General features: G+C 54.2%; 1 protein-coding gene across 11 annotated transcripts; it reads left to right on the forward strand.

The window, feature by feature from the left end:
- Positions 1–569: 569 nt before the first annotated feature.
- TYK2 (tyrosine kinase 2) lies at positions 570–23,676 on the forward strand. Of its 11 annotated transcripts, none has more exons than XM_036847824.1 (26): positions 574–650; positions 1,781–1,898; positions 2,044–2,108; positions 2,465–2,680; positions 5,664–5,787; positions 5,905–6,052; positions 6,373–6,536; positions 9,468–9,834; positions 10,422–10,631; positions 10,756–10,913; positions 13,509–13,617; positions 13,712–13,901; positions 13,986–14,089; positions 14,185–14,367; positions 14,456–14,543; positions 15,462–15,589; positions 16,477–16,612; positions 16,695–16,849; positions 17,572–17,722; positions 18,185–18,291; positions 18,523–18,715; positions 19,085–19,203; positions 19,620–19,792; positions 20,013–20,130; positions 21,079–21,189; positions 21,273–22,551. In XM_036847824.1, the coding sequence occupies exons 4-26, from the start codon at positions 2,485–2,487 to the stop codon at positions 21,405–21,407; spliced, it is 3,567 nt and encodes a 1,188-aa protein (XP_036703719.1). In that variant the 5' UTR covers positions 574–650; positions 1,781–1,898; positions 2,044–2,108; positions 2,465–2,484; the 3' UTR covers positions 21,408–22,551. The 11 variants fall into 11 exon arrangements, with proteins under 11 accessions (XP_036703725.1, XP_036703720.1, XP_036703727.1 ...); XM_036847826.1 differs by lacking the exon at positions 574–650 and adding an exon at positions 670–777; XM_036847825.1 differs by lacking the exon at positions 1,781–1,898 and having other exon boundaries at positions 571–650; positions 2,044–2,149.
- The last annotated feature ends 101 nt before the right edge of the window (positions 23,677–23,777 follow it).

Consider the following 23,777-nt stretch of genomic DNA (forward strand, 5'->3'; position numbering starts at 1 on the left):
TAAGAGTCCCCAGAGGACTACTGCTAGCATCAAATGAGATAACGCGTGTCAAACGCTCAGCGCATAGCCTTTTCTGTAAAATGGCAGCGACCTGCTGTGTAGGCGTCAGAACTCGGATCAGGTGGGACGTCCAAGCTGCTACCTTGAGAGCAAGGGGCCCTCAGAGGACAGGGCTACAGGTGATCAGAAAAGGGATGTGAGCTGGTGGGCCGGAAATGCCTCCCGTAGAGGAAGGGGTTCTCAGGCCGCGAAGCAGGGCTGGCCAGGCAGACAGGGACGAAAGGCAGGAGAGATGTAGGGCCATATGGCAGGGGAGTTGGAGGACTGAAAGACTGCCGAGCTGAGGACCTGGGCTTGCACCAAGGTCAGGTCCGGAAGCCTGACTTAGGCCCACCGCCCGCGTGGGTAATGGAACTCGCAGTGGCGCGGGAAGACCTCACACGCCCGCCCGCTGCTGAGCGAAACATGAAGCCGGGACCAATGGGAGCGCCGCCGTAGCAGCGAGGGGGCGGAGCAGAGCGGCCGCCAATGAGTGTGCCCGTTTCAGGCAGCCAATGGGAGGCGGTGTCCCAGCGGCGATCAAGCGGCGGCTGCCCCTGGCGGCTGGGCCGGGCGGGGTCCCAGGTTGGAGCCGGAGTTCCCCGGAAAGGGTGAGTCTGGAGTGGGGCGGGAGGGGGCGCGCCCGGGAGGTCATCAAGAAGGATGCGGCCGGCGGGACTGCCCTTTGCAGGAGGTCGGTAGAAGCCCCCACGCTGCCTTGGGACTGATTGATGCCCGGTGGGTACACGTCGCGGTTCCGGCCCCTGCCAGCAGGGTTTGGAGATTTCTGTTGGGGGGCGGGGGTTGCGGACCTCACCCAGACCTCATCTTCAAAGCTGGGTCTGGGCCCAGTGGGGACGAGGAAGGAGGAGATGGACACCTGCAAAACCCCATCCCCACGATCTTATCTCGAACGTTAATAAGATAATAATAAAGAACATTTATCAAGCACTTATTGCACACCAGGCCCGGTGCGGAGCCCTTTCCCTGTCTCACCTCACTGAATCCTCCCAACAACCCTTTGAGAGAGACTGTTTTATGCCCATTTTCTAAATGAGGAAACAGGCTCGGAGAGGAGTTGATTCTTGACGACTCCGACGTTGTCCTATTACAACCTTCTCTTTTCCCCCATCACTGTCTTAAATCAGTAACATCGGTCGAATCGCTGACAGCCCCTCCCTGCAAATACTGGAGACCTCAGGAGGCCTGAGCCCTGGGCCTGACTCTAGAAAAGTTCCAGATTGTTGGGGAAAGCGCTGAACACAGCCCCTCCTCCGCTCAGGGAGCCAGCAGGGACTGGGGTCGCTGGTGGGGGTAGATGTGGCATGCAGGAATCTCGGCTTGAAAGAGAAAAAGGATTATGATGATAAAACCGATAATGACTTCATTATCGGTTTTATCATATTTGTTATTTTTTCATGCCTGTAGCAAGGTACTGAACATGTGATGTGCAGAATTGTGTTGAAACGTCACAACCTAATTGATCTACAACTCTAGTTTAAAAAAAAAAGGATGTAGAAAAAATAACCGTAATACAATAATCTGTTTTAGTTACACAATATAAAAAACATGTAAAGTGTAACAGCAGTAATCAAAATATGAGGTGGAGGAGAATGAAAAGTATAATGTTTACCAGTCCTATCGAAGTGAAGCTGTTATTAGCTTAAAATAGGGTGTTACAAGTGTAAGGTATGTTATGTAAGGCTCATAAAATGTCTTAAACTTATAACATTAAACTTAGGGTAACCACAAAGGAAAAATCTTATAGTAATTACATCCAAACACAAAGAAAGACAGCAGGATAAGAAACAAGGAACAATGGATCTACAAAACAACCAGAAAACAACAAAATGGCAATAGTAAGTCCTTACCTATCTGTAATATGGTGACAGTGGTGCGTAATTCACTTACAACTCTAGTTTAAAAGTTAAAAAAAAAAAAAAGAATGTAGAAACTTCACAACCATCTCTTCATGGCAACACTCTCAGCATCTCCATTTTCCAGATGGGGAAACTGAGGCCCAGCATGGCTAAGTGACTCATCTGAGTCGACACAGGATTCACCCCCAGGTCTGTCTGGCCACCCCTGTCTGCCTGGTTATTTTGGAAAAGTGGGTTCAGAGCAGATTTTTTAAAAAAAAATTTTATTGGACAGAGCAGATTTTTATATTGGTGAATTTGTCCAATAAAGGGGTTTGGTGGTGGTATTGTTCATGACTGATCTGGTAGGTGGGGACACATACCCCAACTCCATCAAACGGTTGTGGAAACTGGGGCTCAGGAAGGGGAATTGGGTGCCTAAGTTTGCACAGCGAGCAGGGGTCCAGAATCTTCCCCCCAAGCCTCAGTCTGGATGGTTGGAAGGTTGAGGTGCTCAAAGGGGCCTCCAGGCTGAGGCCTGGGGCTGACAGGATGTTCCTTCCCAGGGAAGCCAGCTGTCAAGAGCATGCCTCTGTGCCAATGGGGGGCCACCACCCGGGGCAGAAAGCCCGATGGGGATGGAGCTCAGCCCATGGCCACCAGAGGAGGCCTGAAGGTGCTTCTGCACTGGGCCGGCCCCGGTGGCGGGGAGCCCTGGGTCACCTTCAGCGAGGCCACACTGACTGCGGAGGAGGTCTGCATCCACATTGCACACAAAGTCGGTGAGTCCCGGGCATCAGCCCCATGGCAGGGTGGAGGTGCTGGCAGCCGCTGGGCCTCATCCATCCAGTCGTCTGTCCATTCATTCAGCGGACATTGAGTGAGCACCTAGTGTGTGCCAGCCCCCAGTTACTACATTTGTAGAGCTGATATTCTAATAGGGATCAACAAGAAACACAATAAATAAGAAAACTGTATGAGGCCAGAGATCATGGGAAAAGATTTAAAACTTGAGGAGATAAGGGACTGAGCCACAGGTATAGCTTGGGGAAGATGGCGCCAGGCAGCGGGAACAGCAAGTGCAAAGGCCCTGAGGTGGGAACTTGCCAGCAACAGTGAGGAGGCCGGTGTGGCTGTAGCCGAGCGAGTGAAGGGGAGACAGGAATAGGTGAGGGCAAGCAGGTGATGGCACAGGTTGTACAGGGCCTCTTGGGCCTCAGGGAGGACTTTGGATTTTACTCCAAGTGAGATGGGAGCCACAGAGGACTGTGAGTGAAGAAGGAATGTAATTGGACGCAAGTGTCACAGATGATCTCTGGCTGCTGTAGGGGGAGCAGACTGTGGCGGGTGAGGGCGGGAGTAAGGGCCTCCAAGTAGGAGGTGATGGGGCAGAAGTCAGCCAGGTTCAGATCTTACAGTGTTTTAAACCCCAGAGGGAGGAGTTTAGGGCTTAAAGTTTTCCCCAGGAACAGCAGTGAAGCATGGAATGGTTGAGAGAGCCTGCAGCAGATATGCTTCAAAGTTAATTTCTCCTGCCGGAGGAGGAGAAGGTCTCTCCAAGGGGACTTTGCTTACATACCCTTTCCTCCAGGACGTCCTCTCAAACCCCCTGTCCCACAACTGGATGGGGGCTTTCTGGTAGATTTCTATAACACCTTGTACTTTCCCATCAATGGCAGATTCTTAAAGAAGTACTGGTTTGCTGGGTGGTGTGAAACATGCCTGGCCAAGGACCCAGAGAACCTGATCTTTTTGGGGAAGCAAAAGATCTTAAGAGTAACTGGAGCATAGTTTTCAAGAATTTGGAAGAGGAAGTAGGAATTGAAAGCAGAGCATAATTGTCTGGGTCCAGGTCATGGTTATTCAGTGCTGAGGGGGTTGGGCTTTCTCAGGGGGCAAAGGGGAGCGATGGAAGTTTTAAGCCAGAGAGTGAAACAGATTGGTTCTTTAGGAAGTTGTCTCATAGGAAAGCATGGTCCTTCTTTGGGGGGCAGTACACTTGGATGCAATGATTCTTTTCCTTTCTTTTATTTTTTTTTTGGCCGCGCCATGCGGCTTGTGGAATCTTAGTTCCCTGACTAGGGATTGAATCTGGGCCCTCGGCAGTGAAAGCACCAAGTACTAACCACTGGACCACAAGGGAATTCCCGGATGCAATGATTTTGGAGAGCAATTTGGCATCGTCTAACATGGTTGAAATGTACATTCCCTGAGGGCACACAGTTCCACTCCTAGATATGCACTCTACAGACACTCAGCTCATGTGTTCCAGGAGATGTACACGGGAATGTTCAGAGTGGCCTCATTTATCTTAGTGAAAACAGGAGACCATCTCAAAGTCTGTGTAGAGGAGAATGCACAAATCAGTTGCAGTATGGTTGAACACTGGAATACTATACAGCCAGGAAAAAAGAATTTAACCAAAGTTACACATATCACGTGTGAAGCTTAAAACCTATCGTAGCATGAAAAAACAAATTGCAGCAAATGGTATAATACTGCATTTGAATTTATAACATTCAAAGCTAGGTGATAGAGAATATGAAAATGATAAACTCTAGTTCAGGAGTATGGTTACCTCTTTGTGGGAGGGGAGAGGAGGTGGATGTAGGTGGGGGCTTCAGTTGTACTTGCCAGGTTTTATTCTTTTTCTTGTGGCTGGTACTTAGGTGATTATAAATTATTCTGAAGGACTTCCCTGGTGGTCCAGTGGGTAAGACTCTGTGCTCCCAATGCAGGGGGCCCGGGTTTGATCCCTGGTTGGGGAACTAGATCCTGCATGCATGCTGCAACTAAGGAGTCTGCATGCCACAACTAAAGATCCTTCATGCCGCAGCTAAGACCCGGCACAGCCAAAACAAAGAAAGAAAGAAAGAAAAAATTTTTTAAATTAAAAATCAAAAAATAAAAATAAGTAAATAATTCTGAACTATTTTAGATACAATTTTTAAGTGATGTGTATAAAAAATAGATGCTTGGGCAGCCAGTGTGGGGAATGACAGTAAGTTTGGAGGCTGAACTAGGGCTGAGTTTGGATTTGAAGGAAGTGGGTAGATTCCAGAGAGATGGAGGATGCAGAAAGAACAGGACTTGTGACCAATCTGATGTGGAGGGGGTGGGATGAGTTGAGGACAAGGATGAAGTCCGGCAGAGAGGGGGCAGGTTTGGGGACCTCAGATGAGATCTATTTGGAACAAGGCACATCTCAGGGGGCCCGAGATGTCTAGAGGAAGACAGCCAAGGGGTAGTTGGATATTTCTCTGGGTCTGGAGTTCAGAGAGAGACCAGGCAAAGTGTCAGCAGTCTGTAGAGCTGTGTTAGTCAGTCTATGATAGGTTTTGCTGTGGTAACAAGCAGCCCCCCCAATTCTACTGGGTTAAGACAATGACAATTTACCTAAAATCTAATGCAGGTCAGATGGTTCCCCTCTATCTTATAGCTTCACCACTAGGCATAAGGGGTTTCCAACATCACTGGGGCAGCGAAGATGGCAGGAAAGTTTATTTCTGGGCCTGGAAAAATGTACATCCCTTATGCCCACATCCCACTGGCCAAAAACCAGCCCAATGCCTCCATCCTAGTTGCAAGGGAGGCTGGGAAATGTAGTTTTCCTGTGAGGCCACAGGATGGTTTACATATTGCATTGTCTTCTGTTGGCAAGGCAGGAGGCCCAGGGAGGGATTGTGAAGGGAGACAGTGGGTCTGGGGGTCCACAGGGCTAACAGCAGCAGGCACTGACTCCTGACTCATTTCTCCCCTGTCCAGGCATCACTCCACCCTGCTTCAATCTTTTTGCCCTCTTCGATGTCCAGGCCCAGGTCTGGCTGCCTCCAAACCACGTCCTGGATATGTCCAGAGACTCGAGCCTGATGCTGCACTTCCGCATGAGGTGGGTGAAGTCCCCTTGGAAGGCTTTCGTTCTGTCCCCTCCCTCCCCTGTCCCCACCTTCCTGGACCTGGTCTGAATCTGTGCTAAGCCCCAGCTGTGCCCCCTCCCTTCCTGCAGGTTTTATTTCCGGAACTGGCATGGCATGCACCCCCAGGAGCCGGCTGTGTACCGCTGCGGTCCCCCGGGGTCCGAGCCTTCCTCAGAACGGGCAGAGCAGGGGGTGCAACTCCTGGACCCTGCCTCCTTTGAGTACCTCTTTGAGCAGGTGTGAGCAGGGCTGGGGAGGTGAGACTGTTTGTGCGGGAGGTTGCAAATGAGGAGTCCTCACTTCCCTCCCAATTTGCTATAGCTAGTAGGTTTCAACTCATGCCATCTGGGATCCTTTGGCTGCCTGAACCAAAGGGTTTTGAGACTCTTAGGGTTGTAGGGATAAGAGTGCTGTGATCGATTAGTGATGTCTGCCACAGGCATAGGGTTGGGCAGAGGAGGCATACATGTGGGATCCTTCCCTTCCCCAAAGTGACCAGAAGCTGGGGAGTGAACAGGTTCTCATGCCTCCCTTTCTGCCTGATTCCCCATCCCCAGGGCAAGCATGAGTTTGTAAATGACGTGGCATCGCTGTGGGAGCTGTCAAGCGAGGAGGAGATCCACCACTTTCAGAACGAGAGCCTGGGCATGGCCTTTCTGCACCTCTGCCACCTCGCTCTCTGCCATGGTGTCCCCCTTGAGAAGGTGGCCAAGAAGACAAGGTATCTGAGAATGAGGCGGGAACGCTGCATAGGTGGGTAGACATGCCCAGGCATCTGGTGGCCAGGGTAGACCTTGCATACTGTCATGCCTTCATTCATTCAACAAACATTTATCGAGCACCTACTGTATGCTTGTACTAGTTGTTTGTTTTTCTTCCGGCTGTGCTTAGCGTCTTGTAGGATCTTAGTTCCCCGACCAGGGATTGAACCCAGGGCCCTGGCAGTGAAAGCACTGAGTCCTAACCACTGGACCGCCAGGGAAGTCCCTGGTACTAGTTTTGGGTGTTGGGGACACAACAGCCAACAGGACAGACAAAAATCCCTGCCCTCCTGGAGGTCACATCTGATGAAGGAGACAGGCAATAAACAAAACACAAAAATAAAATGTATAGTGTTTTAGACGATGATAAGTGCAATGGGGAAAAATTAAGCAGGAAAAGAGGAAGAAGCGGTGTGTCAGGGAATGAGGGGCGTATAACTTAAAACTGGGTCATCTTAAGAACCTGCTGTATAAAAAATAAATAAAATAAAATTAAAAAAACAAACAAACTGGGTCATTAGGGAATTCCTCACTGAGAAGGTGACATTCAAATTCAAAAATCTGAAGGAAGTGAAGGAGGGAGCCAGGTGGGTATTTGGGAGAAGAGAATTCTCCACAGAAGGATCAGCCAGTGCAAAGGCCCTAAGATTGTACCATGCTTGATATATGGTGGAGGAAGTGTGGCTGGAGCAGGGTGAGCTTGGAGGACTCCCTAGAATTCAAGGGAAAAAAGGAGGCAGGAGTCTGGAGAGCTGCTAGCCTCCACTGCAGTGAGAGCTGGGGCAATCAGGGCACACTGCCTGGAGGAGGCAGCAAGAGAAATGGGTCTTTCAGGACCTGCAGTTCTTTTTCGGCTGCGCCACACAGCTTATGGGATCTTCGTTCCCCAACCAGGGACTGAACCCACGCCGAGTCCTAACCACTGGACCGCCAGGGAATTTCCCAGGACTTGCAGTTCTTAAAGCACATATTTTTCAATCCCTGTCGTGTTATCCCTGGAGGACTAAGGCTGTGACAGTGAAGCCCAGGACGCTGGGAAGCCCAGAGGAGGGACCCTATCCAGCCTGGAGATCAGAGGATTCTCCTGGGGGGAGGTGATTTCTGCTAAGATCTGAAGGTTGAGTTGGCTTTATCCAGATGTGGATTGCTTTGGCCAAGCATTCGAGGGAGAGGGAACAGCATATACAAAGGCCCATAGGCAGGAGGTGGCAAAGGCCCATTTCCAGGGGAACTGAACTCGGAATGTGATTGCCCAAGTGCAGGAGACGGCCAGGCACTAGTCAGGGAACCTTTTTCCCTGAGGGCACTAGGGAGCCCTGGAAAGCTTGGAAGTGGGGGCAGAAGGCAGCTAGAACCTTGACCTTTAGGATCTTTCTATTCAAAGGTTGGAAGAGGTGGCTTGGGACATGGAGGGTGAGGCTTGGAAATCTGTTATCTGAGTGGGCTATGCTGGTGCGCAGGTGCAGGGCAGGAGAAGGGGTGAAGGGTATGGCTTTGTGAAGAGCAGAGTGGCTTCCCAGAGCTGTGCCTTTTATTGATAATCACATTAATGATCAAAACAATAGCGACTTCTCCAATAATAATAATAGCCAACACTCACATAGTCCTTATTTTATGCCAATCAATAGTCCTGATTCTCTCATCAGCCCTAGAAGTGGGCACTGTTTGATTCCATTTTACAGATGAAAAGACAGAGCCCTTTAGAGCTTAAGGAAGTTGCCCAAGAGCTGGGATTTCCGACCCATAGTCTCTTCCAAAGTCCTGGGCCCTGGGCCCAGACACCACCTGGCCTCCCTGTGCTGGCCCTTTATAGCATTCTCTTTCCACCTTCATGACAGCCTGCCTGTTTTTTTATTGTTTGGGGTTTTTTTTCAGTTTTAATATTTTTTATCTTTATTTTTAAAATTTTTGGCTGCGCTGGGTCTTCGTTGCTGCGTGCGGGCTTTCTCTAGTTGTGGCGAGCGGGGGCTACTCTTCGGTGAGGTGTGCGGGCTTCTCATTGTGGTGGCTTCTCTTGTTGCAGAGCACGGGCTCTAGGCGCGTGGGCTTCAGTACTTGTGGTGCATGGGCTCAGTAGTTGTGGCTTGCGGGCTCTAGAGCACAGGCTCAGTAGTTGTGGCGCACAGGCTTAGTTGCTCTGAGGCATGTGGGATCTTCCTGGACCAGGGCTCGAACCCGTGTCCCCTGCATTGGCAGGCAGATTCTTAAGCACTGTGATACCAGGGAAGCCCCCCCTAATATTTTTTAAATTGAAATATAGCTGATTTACAACGTTGTGTTAATTTCTGCTATACAGCAAAGTGATTCAGTTATACATATATATACATTCTTGTTTTTTTCATCCTCTTTTCCATTATGGTTTATCATAGGACATTGAATATAGTTCTCTGTGCTATACAGTAGGACCTTGTTGTTTATCCATTCTATGCATAAAAGCTTACATCTGCTAACCCCAGCCTCCCACTCCATCTGTCCCCCAACCTCCTCCCCCTTGGCAACCACCAGTCTGTTCTCTATGTCTGTGATTCTGTTTCTGTTTCTTAGATAGGTTCATTTGTGTCGTATTTTAGATTCCACATATAAGTGCTATCATGTGGTATTTGTCTTACTCCTTCTGACTTACTTCACTCAGTATGACAATCTCTAGTTGCATCCATGTTGCTGCAGATGGCATTATTTCATTCTTTTTTTATGGCTGAGTAGTATTCCACTGTATATATGTACCACATCTTCTTTATCCATTCATCTGTCGATGGACATTTAGGTTGCAGCCTGTCTGTTTTTCTAGACGAGGCAGCTGAGGTTCAGAGAGATTAAGCCACTTGCCCCACGTCACCCAGCTAGGCCTGCAATCCCAGCCCCTGACTGGCCCCTCCTGGTCGTCCCCACAGCTTCAAGGACTGCATCCCACGCTCCTTCCGGCAGCAGATCCGGCAGCACAACGCTCTGACGCGGCTGCGCCTGCGGAGCATCTTCCGCAAGTTCCTGCGGGCCTTCCAGCCGGGCTGCCTCTCGCGGCAGGTTGTCATGGTGAAGTACCTGGCCACACTCGAGCGGCTGGCGCCCCGCTTCGGCACAGAGCGCGTGCCCGTGTGCCACCTAGAGCTACTGGCCCAGGCCGAGGGGGAGCCCTGCTACATCCGGGTTGGCGGACAGGCCCCTCCCGACCCCGGGCCCGAGTCTGCCGCCGGACCCCCCACCCACGAGGTGCTGGTGTCGGGCACTGACGGCATCCGGTGGCGGCTGGTGCAGGCAGAGGTGAGTGGGGCGCCTCTTCCATCTGGCAGTCCAGGGCAGCTGGGGGTGGCGCGCTCTTGCTCAGCCTTGGCCTTGTCCTCTGAAGGTGGCTTTCCCCCACGTGCCTCTGGGGTGTGTCAGTCTGTGCCTGGGGGTCTGTTTCTTTTTTTGTTTTGGTTTGGTTTTTTGTTTTGTTTTTTTTGGTCACGTGGCGTGTCATGTGGGATCTTAGTTCCCCGACCAGGGATCGAACCCGTGCCCCTTGCATTGGAAGAGTGGAGTCTTAACCACTGGACCGCCAGCGAAGTCCCTGGGGGTCTGTTTCTTGGGGAGTGTCCTCTGTCTGCCTGCCCCCCTGGGGACCTGATTTTTAGGGTCTGGCATCTGGGGCCGAGAGGGTGAGGAGCCTCCATTCTACTCTCCCCGAAGTTCCAGTTTCTGGCATGTGTATCTCTCTGGGTGGGTCTCCTGTCCAGCCTGTGACACTGGGATTCATGGGGGGGATGCCTGGTCCCTCCAGCTCCCGCCTCTCCCCTGGGGGAAAGTGCAGCGGGACTAAAACAGGCACTGCCCTGCTCCATTCACCTGCCCCACGTGCTGGTTTCCAGGGTCCCAGTGATGGTGGTGGTGGTGGCGGCAGAAGGATGCCCCATGCTGGCCCATCTGGGAAGAAAGCCAAGGCCCAGGAGGTGGGCAACCAGCCCGTGGACAGGCCTCAGGAGGCCCCATGGGCCTACTTCTGCGACTTCCAGGACATCACCCACGTGGTGCTGAAAGAACGCCGCGTCAGCATTCATTGTCAGGACAACAAGTGCCTGGTGGGGCCCGGGGCTGGGGGCCGGGCTGGCCGGTGGGGGGCAGGGTTGGGGAGCGGTGGGAGCCTCTGGCCTGTGACATCTGCCTGATGTTGTCCTCCCCGCCGCCGCCCCCCCTGGCCTGCAGGATTTGACCCTGCCTTCCCGGGCTGCGGCACTGTCCTTGGTGTCACTGGTGGACGGCTACTTCCGCCTGACGGCCGACTCGAGCCACTACCTATGCCATGAGGTGGCTCCTCCACGGCTGGTGATGAGTATCCAGGACGGTATCCACGGACCCCTGCTGTGAGTGCCGGGGGCGGGGGGGGGAAGCATGGGTGGGCTGCGTGGTGGTGACTGTGAACTGGGCAGTGAGCTCTAGGGACCGTGGGGTTTGAACGAGGTGTGTGCATGTTGGTGTCTTAGTGTGTGCATTTGTGTCTTAGGGTGTGAAGGCCTGTGTGTTCACCCATGTGTATAAGTGCACGTGTGTGCAACCATTCATGTCGCAGTGTGTACATGTCAGTGTGTGTGTGTGCCTGTGTGTGCATGTGAGTGTGGGTGGGTGTGCATGCACGTGTGTGAGAGCATTCGTGTCTAGTGTGCACATGCATGTGTCTGTATGTGCGTGCATGTACACGTGCAAGGATTTGCTCATACTGCATTGTGATGCGTTCACGTCAGTGGGTGCTCACGTGGGTGCACGTGCGACGCGTGCATGTGTGCAACCAGGGGTTATGGGGGGAGAAAGGGTACCTGTAATGGCATGGACAGCATGTCATGCTGAGAGTGCCTGGGTTTGGGACTGTCACCGTGCACGTCTGCATGTTTAACAGCCCATTTGGCATGCAGCTGTGTCACTACTCTGGCGAGTGCGTTTTGTTTGGTTTTGTTGTTGTTGTTGGTTTGGCCGCGCCACGTGGCATGCGGGATCTTAGTTCCCCGGCCAGTGATGGAACCTGTGCCCCCTGCAGTGGAATCGCGGAGTCTTAACCACTGGACCACCAGGGAAGTCCTCCAACTGCGTTTTAAATTGTCAGTGTGTGTTTTTGCACGTGACAGGACTGGTGAGTTTTGCTGGGCTATGCGTTGTCCAAACGCTGGTGGCTGTTCAGATATACGTGTGGGTGTTTACACCCCTGCAGGCATGTGTCTGTCCTGGTACTTGTGGATCGCTGTCTGAGCACTCCTGCTTGGACGTGTGGGGCTGAGAATGTGAAGTGTCAGGGCTTATGTGGTCATCAGGTGTGTGTGGCCATCCTGTATGCTGCCGGGTTGGGGTTTGTTACTATCAGCTTGTCTGGTCATTGGCCCTGTGCCTGGGTGTCCCCTGTCCTACCTGTGACACTGGGACTGGCCTCTGGGTCAGTCTAAGAGGTCTCACCCTTCCAAGCCTAGTCTCTACACCAGAGGAGGGTGAAGTGGTCGTTTCACCTCTCAAGGGCTGTGGCCGTACGGGGTCTATGGGCCATGTCAGCGTGTGTCTTAGTCCATTCGGGCTGCTGTAACAGAATGCCAATGACTGGGTGGCTTAGAAACCACAGACACTTATTTCTCACAGTTCTGGAGGCTAGAAGTCCAAGTTCAAGGTGCTGGCAGATCCAGTGTCTGGTGAGAGCCCCATCTCCTGTTACATAACCGAAGTTCAGTCTTCTGGCTGTGTCCTCATGTGGTGGAAGGGGTGAGCCAGATCTCTGGGGTCCATTTTATTTTATGTATTTATTTATTTTATTTAATTTATTTATTTAATTTATTTTTTGGCTGCGTTGGGTCTTCGTTGCAGTGCCCGGGCTTCTCACCGCGGTGGCTTCTCTTGTTGCGGAGCATGGGCTCTAGGCACACGGGCTTCAGTAGTTGTGGTGCTCAGGCTTCAGTAGTTGTGGCTCGTGGGCTCTAGAGTGCAGGCTCAGTAGTTGTGGCACATGGGCTTCGTTGTTCTGCGGCATGTGGGATCTTCCTGGACCAGGGCTCGAACCCGTGCCCCCTGCATTGGCAGGCGGATTCTTAACCACTTCGCCACCAGGGGAGTCCCTGGGGTCCATTTTATAAGTCACTAATCCCATTCGTGAGGGCTCCACGCTCATGACTTAATCACCTCCCCAAGACCCACCTCCTAATGTCATCACCTTGGTCGGGGGTTAGGGCTTCAACATAGGAATTTTGGGGGGACACAGACATTCAGTCTACGGCACCACGTATGTAACTGTCAGAGTCTGTGTGGCTGTGTCACCTTGTGGTACCTGTTTGTGCTTATGACAGTTGTCACCTCTGGGTCTGGGATGCCAGTGCCCCTGTGCTGTTATGTTACACAGCGGCTGTGTCTGTGATCTTTCATACTTTTTTTTTCTTTTTTTTTTACGGCCGCACTGCGCGGCATGTGGCTTCTTAGTTCCCCGACCAGGGATTGAACCTGCACCCCCTGCAGTGGAAGCGTGGAGTCCTAACCACTGGACCACCAGGGAAGTCCTCTGTCTGTGATCTTTTCCTTTCGCTGTGTGACAGACTGTGCATTGTGCGTCACCCTGGGAGTGGCAGTGTCTATGGCTGGGTGTGTGCCCATTTGGTATCTGATGGCTGTTTCCTGTGTGTGTGTGTGTGTGTGTGTGTGTGTGTGTGTGTGTGTGTGTGTGTGATCTTGTCAGCCACGGTGTCCACAGCTGTTACGCACGAGCGTGTGCCTGTTCCGGTACCTGTGTCTGTGTGTGAGTTTTCATGCATGGGACAGTGTTACACGCGTGTGTGTGTTCAGACACAGTGTCACCACATAAGCTGTGTCTGACATTTATCCCAGCTGGGAGTGTGCCCCGCTGGGCAGGTTTTGTGTGTCCTTGTTGCCAGGTGTGGGCCCAGCCGTGCCCCCAGGTGCCCTGATGGTGCCCCTTTGTCCCCACCCCCGCCCAGGGAGCCATTTGTGCTGGCCAAGCTGCAGCCCGGGGATGGCCTCTACCTCATCCACTGGAGCACCAGCCACCTCAACCGCCTCATCCTCACGGTGGCCCAGCGCGACCAGGTGGGCCTGGGGCGGGGGTCCTGGGCTGGGGCTGGGCGTGCTCCCTGCCTGGACCCCTGCTCACCGCCCTCACCCCTGCTGCCACCCGCTCCAGGCACGTGGCGTGAAGGGCTTGCACCTACGGAAGTTCCCCATCGAGCTGCAGGCTGGGACTGTCGCGCTGGAGGGCTGGGACCGGTCCTTCCCCAGCGTGCGCGAGCTGCGGGTTGCCCTGCAGGGCTGCTCCCTGCGGGCCGGCGACGACTGCTTTTCCCTGCGCCACTGCTGCCTGCCACGGCCAGGAGGTACCAAGACGGGGGTGCCACGGGGCCGGGGAGGGGGGGCCTCTTCCCTCCGTGCCAGCCCTCAGGGACTGCTTCCATCCCCAGAGATCTCCAACCTCATCGTCACGCGGGGACCTCGGGCCAGCAGCAGGCCACTCAACCTCAGCCATCTCAGCTTCCACCGGGTCCGCCAGGAAGACATCACCCAGGTGCGTGGCGCGGGGGTGGCCCCTGCGGGCGTGGGGCACCAGGGAGGCCGCCTGGAGCTGTTGTCATGGAGATCTTCCACACCATGTCCCCCCAGCTGTCCCACTTGGGCCAGGGCACGAGGACCAACGTGTATGAGGGCCTCTTGCGAGTGGGGGGCGGAGGCCCCGAGGAGGACAAGGTGGATGGCGGGGAACCCCCCATGCCCGGGGCGGGCTGTGAACAGGAGCTGCGAGTGGTGCTCAAGGTGCTAGATCCCAGTCACCATGACATCGCCCTGGTGAGTGAGCGTGGCCAGGGGATGGGCGGCAGGGCGAAGAGGGTCAGGGTCAGGGCCTGCAGCCCCCTAACCTGTCCCGTCCCCACAGGCCTTCTACGAGACAGCCAGCCTCATGAGCCAGGTCTCCCACGTGCACCTGGTCTTCGTGCACGGCATCTACGTGCACGGCTCCGAGAGTGAGTGGGTCCTGCCCCACCCCCAACATACACACACACCCCACCCCACTCTGCCCCACTTACAGCCCGACCTCACTTACACTCTTGACCTGCATCCTTATCCCTGACTGCACACTGACCTTTGACCTACACCCCGACCCCTGAACGCACTCCAGTCTGTGCCCATCGACTCTCACCTACAGCCTAAACCCTGTCTACACCATGACCCTTAGCAGCTCCCTGATCCCTGGCTACGCCCCAACCATCTACCTACACCCCGACTCCAGACTGCATCCCTAGCTCCATCTACCACCCAAACACCTCTACAATCCAGCCCCTGTGCATCCTCTGACCCCCTCAATACCGTGACAGCATGCAGACCCCAGCCTTGTTGGCCACCCCGATCCTCCCAGACCTCAGCCCCTGCTCCTCCCCCACCTCTCCCGCTACTCTGTGTGTACCTCCTTGTACAGGGCGCCCACGGCCAGCCCCCAGACCCACCGACCTCAACGCCATGTGTCCATCTCTCCTGCCTTCCCCCCAACGCTGGCCTACGTGCCGACCCTGCACACCTCTCACTGCACAAGCACCCCCAGCCCTGTGGGATCCCAACCTCCAGCTCCACTCCCTCTGCTCGTCTGCACCCTCCCCCTGGTTCCCCAGCCCCGTCCTGACCTTTGTCACTTACTCGCAGCCTCCTCTCTACCCCAGCCCCACCCTGGACCCAAATGCCACCATTCATCTCGGCCTCACCCTGCACCCACCTCCGCCTGCCCTCTGTACTGCATTCCTCCTCTCCCCAGAGTCGCCCCCAAGCCTCCCCCCGCACCCTTGCCCGACACCTCCCCCACCTACAATCCCAGCCCCCCTGCGTCCTGCCCCCTGGCACCCTGGAGGGTAAGCTGGTGGGCAGCACCTGCAGTGGCTGGGCCTTTGCAGACATCATGGTGACGGAGTACGTGGAGCACGGGCCCCTGGACGTGTGGCTGCGGCGGGAGCGGGGCCACGTGCCCCTGGCCTGGAAGCTGGCAGTGGCCCAGCAGCTGGCCAGCGCCCTCAGCTACCTGGTGCGTGGGCTGCGGGCGGGGCCTGCGTGGGCGGGGAGGGCCAGGGCAGCCCCCACGTTGCGTATGGAGGCCTGAACGCATCCGTCCACGCACTAGATCTTCCCATGAGCCTCCTCTGCTTGCGCACCCCTGTGGCTCCCGTCTCTTCCACCTCCTCCACTTGGTGTCCCAGGCCCTGTGGCAGTCGCCTCTGTCACTCTTGCCATTTGTTCCCCAGCCCTTCCTGGTCCAGTCACCCCAGTTTCCAGAACACCCCCTGTGTGCTGGGCTCTGTCCTAGGCCCTGGGGACCCAACAGAGAACAAAACAGACAGAAGTTTCTGTCCTTGGGGAGCTGGCATTTTAGTTGGGAGGGACAAACGAGAAATAATAGTTAGTACGTTACATTACATAATATGCCAGAAAGTAGCAAGAACTGTGGGGAAAAAAGCAGAGGTGGAGATGAGGATTTGATACAGTTTGGGAAAGAGGTGACGTCTTAAACAGGTGGGTTGGGTAGGGCCTCACTAAGGTGACCTGGAGGTGACATGGGGTGGGGGGAGAGGCGGGTAGTTGTGAGTGTATCTGGGGGAAGTGCATTCCAGGCAGAGGGGACAGCCAGTGCAAAGGCCCTGGGGAAGGAGCATGCCTGCCATGGGTTTGAGGACCGCAGTAGGGTCCTCTGGCCTTTTGTCCCTGGCTGAGAGCCTTGGCCACCAGCACTGGGAAAACAGGAAGGACCCACTGGAGACCCAGTGCTGCCTTGTCACTATGACAATGGATTGGCATCTCCATAATGACCGTGATTGTCTTTTTCACTTGGGCTGTCCCTGGGGGGACCATGTGGGATGGGGTAGGGGTGGAGTCTACAGCCCCCAGTGGCCACGCTCCCTTTCCCCTCCACCCCAGGAAGACAAGAGCCTGGTTCACAGCAACGTGTGTGGCCGGAACATCCTGCTGGCACGGCTGGGGCTGGCGGAGGGCACCAGCCCCTTCATCAAGCTGAGTGACCCCGGCGTGGGCCTGAGCGCCCTCTCCAGGGAGGGTGAGGACGCAGGCAGGGCTGGGCACAGGGACGGGCTTCCCCCACTCCTTTTACCTTGCTGACCTCTGACTCTGGCCCCCAGAACGGGTGGAGCGGATCCCCTGGACAGCCCCTGAGTGCCTGTCCGGTGGAGCCAACAGCCTAAGCACTGCAGCCGACAAGTGGGGCTTTGGTGCCACCCTCCTGGAGATCTGCTTCGATGGGGAGGCCCCCCTGCAGGGCCGCAGCCCCTCCGAGGTATGTCCAGGGGACCCCTGGGCCCTTCCCACAAAGAGGGCTGGCACCGCCAAGGAGTCCAGAGGGTACATTCAGGGTCCAGAGCTGCCTCCCCTCTGGCTGTGCAGCCTCGTCTCCCTGGGGCTCCATCAGGTCACCTGTCAGTTGCAGTGAACTGCAGTCCCAACCTCATAAGGTCGTTATGGCACAAAGCAAATAGATCACATGCTTTAGGCAGAGTGACCAGGGCATCAAGGGGGAGGCACAGGCTGTCGGGAGGAAGGGGACCCAGAGGATGCCCCTGACCCAGCTGAGGGATGGGGCAGGGCTTCCCAGAGGAGGTTTTAATCTAAGTGCAGAAATAGCACAATGTCCCAGGCTAGGAAGAGCAGCCTAGGTGGTGGGCACAGCCTATGCAAAGGCCGGGAGGCTTTGGGGCATTCAGGGAGCTGCAGTATGCAAAAGCGTCCTGGGAGCAGAGGTGCGTGGAAGTCAGGGCAGGAAGGGCCAAGTGTGAGATGCTCCAGCAGAGTACGGTCTGCTCTACTTGGGTTCCAATCCTGACTCTGCGGTGGTGGGCAAGTCTGCATCCCATTGCCGAGGCTCAGTGGCCTCATCTGTAAAATGGGAATGACAAGAACAAGGACCTGGCTGGTCCAGCCCTGCTCTGGGGACTTGACTCTGCCTCTTGGGGAAGGGGACTGAGGGTGTACACTGACTCCTTCCGGTCCCCTCTCCAACAGAAAGAGCGCTTCTACCAGAAGCAGCACAAGCTGCCTGAGCCCTCGTGCCCAGAGCTGGCCACACTCACCAGCCAGTGCCTGACCTATGAGCCAGCCCAGCGGCCGTCCTTCCGCACCATCCTGCGTGACCTCACTCAGCTGCAGCCCCAAAGTGAGCCTCACTCCGGGGCGGGGACCCTGGAGAGGGGGAGGGGCTGGGATCCCTGCTGACTCGGGCATGGTGCACCCAAGTCTCTGTACCGTGGCTTAGGGTGTGTGCCGGTTTCTAATTCACTTAAGTAAGGGGGAGGGGAAGCCTCGAGCTCTCCTTTATGTTTTGCTTGGGGAGAGCCACAGCTTCTTTGGATGAATTAGACCCTGGCAAATTTTTTGGTTATTAATGAAAAGTTTGTGCCCTTTACCCCATCTCAGAACATCCCAGGTTTTGGTTATGTGTGCAGCCAACTCTGTGTTTTGGACAAGAAGTGGAATTTTCCAGCCCTTGCAAAAAAAAAAAAAAAAAGTTTCCTTATCTCTGGGATCAGATGCTGGGGATAGCAGTAGCTGGCTTTCTGTGTCCCCAAGTGTGGACCCTTTTGGGGAAAGGGCTGTGTTCCAGACTCACCCACTGTAGCTCTTCCAGATCTCGCTGATGTCTTGTCTGTGAACCCGGACTCACCGGCGTCAGATCCTACGGTTTTCCACAAGCGCTATTTGAAAAAGATCCGGGATCTGGGTGAGGTAAGGGCGAGGCCTGGAGGACCGGGGGCGGGGCATGGGCTGCTAGAAGGCCCTGGCCTTAGAGACCCTCAGCTTCAAGGGAGGCCCCCGGGAATTGAAAGGGAGGCCTCGGCCCCAAGGGGACCCATCCACATGGAGTAGGTGGAGCCTTGGATTTTCCAAACAAACCTGCCTGGAGGTGGGGCCTGGGGAGCTGGGGGTGGGGCTGACGCTCCTGCACGCTCCGGCCAGGGTCACTTCGGAAAGGTCAGCCTGTACTGCTATGATCCAACCAATGACGGCACTGGTGAGATGGTGGCCGTGAAGGCCCTCAAGGCAGACTGCGGTCCCCAGCTCCGTACAGGCTGGAGGCGAGAGATCGAAATCTTGCGCACACTCTACCACGAGCACATTGTCAAGTACAAGGGCTGCTGCGAGGACCAAGGTGGGCGGGGCCTAGAGATGTAACAGGGTGGGGCTATGTCTTGGGTGTGGCTTGGTGGGCGGGGCCAGGAGGACCTGGCCAATTAGAGCCTCTCAGTCCCAGGCTGGAGGATGCAGTTTGCAGACACCAAGGTGGGCGAGGCCCGGCTGCCTCCTTTCCATCCTTAGGTGCTCTGCTGGGGCCAGGATGGGTGGGAGTCAGCTCCCTTGCCTGTGGACGGGTTCAGGATGGGTCCGCCCCACCTGAGGACTGGTCCTAGTGTGGATGGATCTTGGTTTTCCCTCCCCACCTTGGGATAGGGGGTGCAGGGTGGGCAGCCGGTGGTCCAGGTCTCTACCACCCTTACGGGCCCCTCCTCTCCGGTGTCAGGCGAGAAGTCGGTACAGCTGGTCATGGAGTACGTGCCCCTGGGCAGCCTCCGAGACTACTTGCCCCGGCACAATGTCGGGCTGGCCCAGCTGCTGCTCTTCTCCCAGCAGATCTGCGAGGTGGGCCTGCCTGCCCCTGCTCCCAGAACCTGCCCCCTTCTTTGGCTTGGCCTGAGCTTCCTATCTACCCCGCCAACCCCCCTGGGCCTGCTCTCCTCCATCCTTGTCCATTCTGCCGATCACCTGGCCACACCCCCGCTGGCCCGGGCCCCCACCCCCGCTAATGCCCACTGCTGACGTGATCAGGCCCGGCAGGCCGGCTTCTCCCAATTCTCCCGCCCCCTGCCCCAGGGGAGCCCCCCATGTGGCTCCACCTCTGCTGTCCGGCTCTGCTCCTTTTTGATCTGGCCCCACCCGCCATCCTGCCCGTTCTCGCGCCCGGTCCCCGCCAACTTGACTGTCCCCCAGCCATCCTGGTCACTGCTTCCCAGGCCCGGTCCTGCCCCCGCGCTGATCCTGACTCGCCCCGCCCCCAGGGTATGGCCTACCTGCACGCGCAGCACTACGTGCACCGAGACCTGGCCGCACGCAACGTGCTGCTGGACAACAACAGGCTGGTCAAGATTGGGGACTTCGGCCTCGCCAAGGCCGTGCCCGAAGGCCACGAGTACTACTGCGTGCGCGAGGATGGGGACAGTCCCGTGTTCTGGTAACCAGCGGGACCCAGCCGGAGGGAGGAGCGCCAGGGTCACCTGGAGCAGACAGGGTGGAGGAGATGGATGCTGGGGTCTCAGACGACAGGGCCTTGGTCAAGTGACACTGCACCCCCTCTTAAGGGTGGGGCCCTAACTGGGGCCACAGGGCTCCTAAGCCTCAGGTAAGGACTCCAGCTTGGTCTGGCCCAAGGCCTGAGTGCCCTTTCTCCCCAGGTATGCCCCGGAGTGCCTGAAGGAGTGTAAGTTCTACTATGCATCCGACGTCTGGTCCTTTGGGGTCACCATGTATGAGCTGCTGACCTACTGTGACTCCACCCAGAGCCCCCCCTCGGTGAGAGCCAGGCCCGCACCCCGACCCCATACTAGAGGAGTTAGCGAGGCCTGCATTCAGTTCCCAGCTCCCCCACCCTAGCAAGAGCTTAACCCACCTGAGCCTCACAGTCGCATTTTGTAAAGTGGGCCAGTTACACTGCAGAGGGCTTGGATTGTGACAGAAACCCACTCAAATAGGAACGGCTTATTCTGCCATTTGCAAACCCCGAGGGGACAGTGGGAACATGGCTTGATCTAGACCTTCAAATGCCATCAGGAATCCCATTTTCTCCATCTCTCAGCTCTGCTCTTCTCCGTGGTAGCATTTTTTTTTTTTCGCCGTGCCATGCGGCACGTGGGATCTTAGTTCCCCTATCAGGGATAGAACCTGTGCCCCCTGCAGTGGAAGCACCGAGTCTTAACCACTGGTAGCATTTCTCAAGCAAGCCTTCCCTCTGTTGTGGCAACAGTGGACTCAGCTGAGGGGAGGAGGGTCTTTCTCTTTCCAACATAATTCAGGACTCTCTGATTGGCCCAGCTTGGCTCACGTGCCCTCCAGGGAGCCACTCGCTGTGTAGTCCTTGGCTGAGGGGAGGAGCCTAGAGTATGTTAGGGGTTTATTCCCAAAGCCAATCAGAGTGCCTTTATAGGAGAATTTTAAAAAAAGGTTTCTGAACAGGCAAAAACAACTTGCTGAGGCTTAATAATAATAGCAGGCACCTAATTCAGACTTACTCTATGAATATTAGTTTATCTAAGTTTCACAATAACCCCAGGTGGTAGATGTTATCACCCATTTTACAGATGAGAGAACTGAGGCCCAGAGAGGCGAAGTCATAAGACCAATGTTATGCAGCTGAGAAGTGGTAGAGATGGCATTAGAACTCCTGCCGTCCAGGTTCAGGCTCTTGACCTCTATCTAGGCAGCCCCGCCTCTTAAAAAGAGCTTGTCCTGTTTCTTCTGTAGAAATTCATCGAGCTCATAGGCCTCACCCAGGGGCAGATGACAGTGCTGAGGCTCACTGAGCTGCTGGAACGAGGGGAGAGGCTGCCACAGCCAGAGAAATGTCCCTGTGAGGTGAGACCCTCCCTTTTCCCCCTGCCCCCACCATCGGACCAGGGAGAAAGCAGAGATCACAGCCTCAGTTTTTCCTTCCCCAGATCTATTGCCTTATGAAGAACTGCTGGAAAGCAGAGGCCTCATTCCGCCCGACCTTCCAGAACCTCATACCCATCCTCAAAACGGTCCACGAGAAATACCAAGGCCAGCCACCCTCAGTGTTCAGTGTCTGCTGAAGCCCGCCAGCAGCTCTGCTTGGGGGGATTGGAGCAGACAGTACCCAAAGAGAGGGCCTCCTGCTCCCCACCCTAAGAGGAGCCCAAGAGGGGGTGGTCAGCCTCACTGACTCCCTGTGCCTTACCCCTGTCTGGAGGCCCCACCCCTCTGAACTGACTTTCCTTGTCTTAGTCCGTTTGGGCTGCTATAACAAAACGCCACAGACTGGGTGGCTTATAAACAACAGAAATTTATTTGTCACAGTTCTGGAGGCTGGGAAGTCAAGATCAAGGCACCAGCATGGTTGAATTTTGGCAAAAGCCCTCTTACTGGTTCATAGCCTATGCCTTCTCACTATGTCCCCACAAGGTCCAAGGGGGCAAGGCATCTTTCTGGAACCTCTTTTACAAGGGCACTAATCACATTCATGAGGGCTCCACCCTCATGACCTATGCACCTCCTAATACCATCACTTTGGGTGTCAGGATTTCAACATAGTGATTTTGAAGGGACAGAAACATTCAAACCATTGAACCTTCCAAGATCATGAGCCTGACACAGGCTCCTGAGGGACCCAGGACAAGCAAGGAGCTAACCAGGCCCTTGAATCCGATCTTTTTATCTTCCCCCAGCTCCTGCCCTTGGAGCTCACTATCTCCCCTAACTGGTTAAAAACTCATATTTCCTCTGCTAGAGGCATGGTCCTTGGGCCCTTCTTCAGTGAGTGTCCACTCCCCTAGGGACTGCAGCTAGAGCAACTCATTGCAGAAGAAGTCAGATTCAACTATTGAACCTTTGCTCACCTCTAAATCACCAGCCAGCAATTAGACCAATGCCTGGAACACGGAAGGCCCTCAAGATATATGTTAAATATATCAATAAAGGACCTGGGGGACCACATGCCATGTAAATAAGATTTCCAGTTTCACCTTTTTCTCGCTGCGTGACCTCAGGCCAGTGGCTTCCCCTCTCTGGGCCTTAGCTCTCAACTATGAACTTGGGATGGTCATGCTTGCTGCCTTGTAGGACTAATGTCAAGAGCTAATGAGGGCTTCCCTGGTGGTGCAGTGGTTAAGAATCTGCATGCCAATGCAGGGGACACGGGTTTGATCCCTGGCCTGGGAAGATCACACATACTGCAGAGCAACTAAGCCCATGCACCACAACTACTGAGCCTGCACTGTAGAGCCTGTGTGCCACAACTACTGAAGCCCGCGCACCTAGAGCCCGTGCTCTGCAACAAGAGAAGCCACGACAATGAGAAGGCCCCGCACTGCAACAAAGAGTAGCCCCTGCTCGCTGCAACTAGAGAAAGCCCGCACACAGCAACGAAGACCCAACACAGCCAAAAATAAAAACAAATAAATAAATAAATTAAAAAAAAAAAAGAGCTAATGAGGTCGTATCTGTCAAATGCTTAGCAGAGAGATATGCAAACAACTGCTCAATAAACATTTGATATTATTGTTAATCTGGTGTTTGCCAACGTGTTTCTGCTTAACAGGTATACTTGAGATGGGTCTGCCACATTGTGAAAGGCAGTTAGATTTCTTTCCCATGGGATTTTCTAAGACCCTGTTCATTGCAGCTCCCCTGACTGGACAGTTTCACACTATTCTAGTGATATTTGCTTTTTATAACAGTTTTTAAAATTAAATATTCATTATAGTTGTAAATCTTCCTTTTTTTTTTTTTTTTTTAAAGGTAGTATTACCATAGGCAGTGAAATGTTTCCCTCCTCTGTCCATCAGCCACCACTGTCACCTCCCCGGGAGACAACTAATGTTATCTGGTTTCCTGTTTTGGCTTCCAGAGACATTTTATCCAGATACAAGGAAATCTGTGCACATATTATATTTCCCCATTTTTCGCAAAAATAATAGTATGTGCTGCTATAGAGAGCTCTAGCCAGTATCGTTTCTATTTTTTTCCCCACATAATAGGCCTTGGAGGCAAACAGTGTTGTCTCTTTCTATTTTATGGTTGTGTTGTAGCTCATCATTCAAATGTCATCGGCATTTGTTCATGTAATCATTTCTAATCCTTGGCCTACCCAGGCTTCTGCAGTGAGTAACCATGTGTGCACGTGGTTTCACCCACGTTCAAGGGTATCTGTAGGACAAATTCCCAATGGGAATAGCTGCACAATCTAACCTGGTAATTTGGAAAGTCATTGCTGCTAGAATATATTTTGATAGTTGATAGGGCAAGTCTCTCATTCTTTTCTCAAAATTATCTTGGCTTGTTCTTGGGCAGCTACTTTTTTTTTTTGCATTCTTTTTTTCAAAAATTATTTTCCAGGACTTCCCTGGTGTCACAGTGGTTAAGACTCCACGCTCCCAGTGCAGGGGGCCCAGGTTCGATCCCTGGTCGGGGAACTAGATCCCACA

Source organism: Balaenoptera musculus, chromosome 3, assembly GCF_009873245.2.
Source record: "Balaenoptera musculus isolate JJ_BM4_2016_0621 chromosome 3, mBalMus1.pri.v3, whole genome shotgun sequence".
Classification (NCBI taxonomy): domain Eukaryota; kingdom Metazoa; phylum Chordata; class Mammalia; order Artiodactyla; family Balaenopteridae; genus Balaenoptera; species Balaenoptera musculus.

What these genes read in the sequence shown, in the direction of transcription:
- TYK2 (XM_036847821.1), top strand. An exon ending in GGCGGCTGGTGCAGGCAGAG is followed by an intron (nt 9,835 to 10,421) that starts GTGAGTGGGGCG and finishes GCTGGTTTCCAG; the next exon opens with GGTCCCAGTGATGGTGGTGG. An exon ending in CACTCAGCTGCAGCCCCAAA is followed by an intron (nt 17,723 to 18,184) that starts GTGAGCCTCACT and finishes CACCCACTGTAG; the next exon opens with CTCTTCCAGATCTCGCTGAT.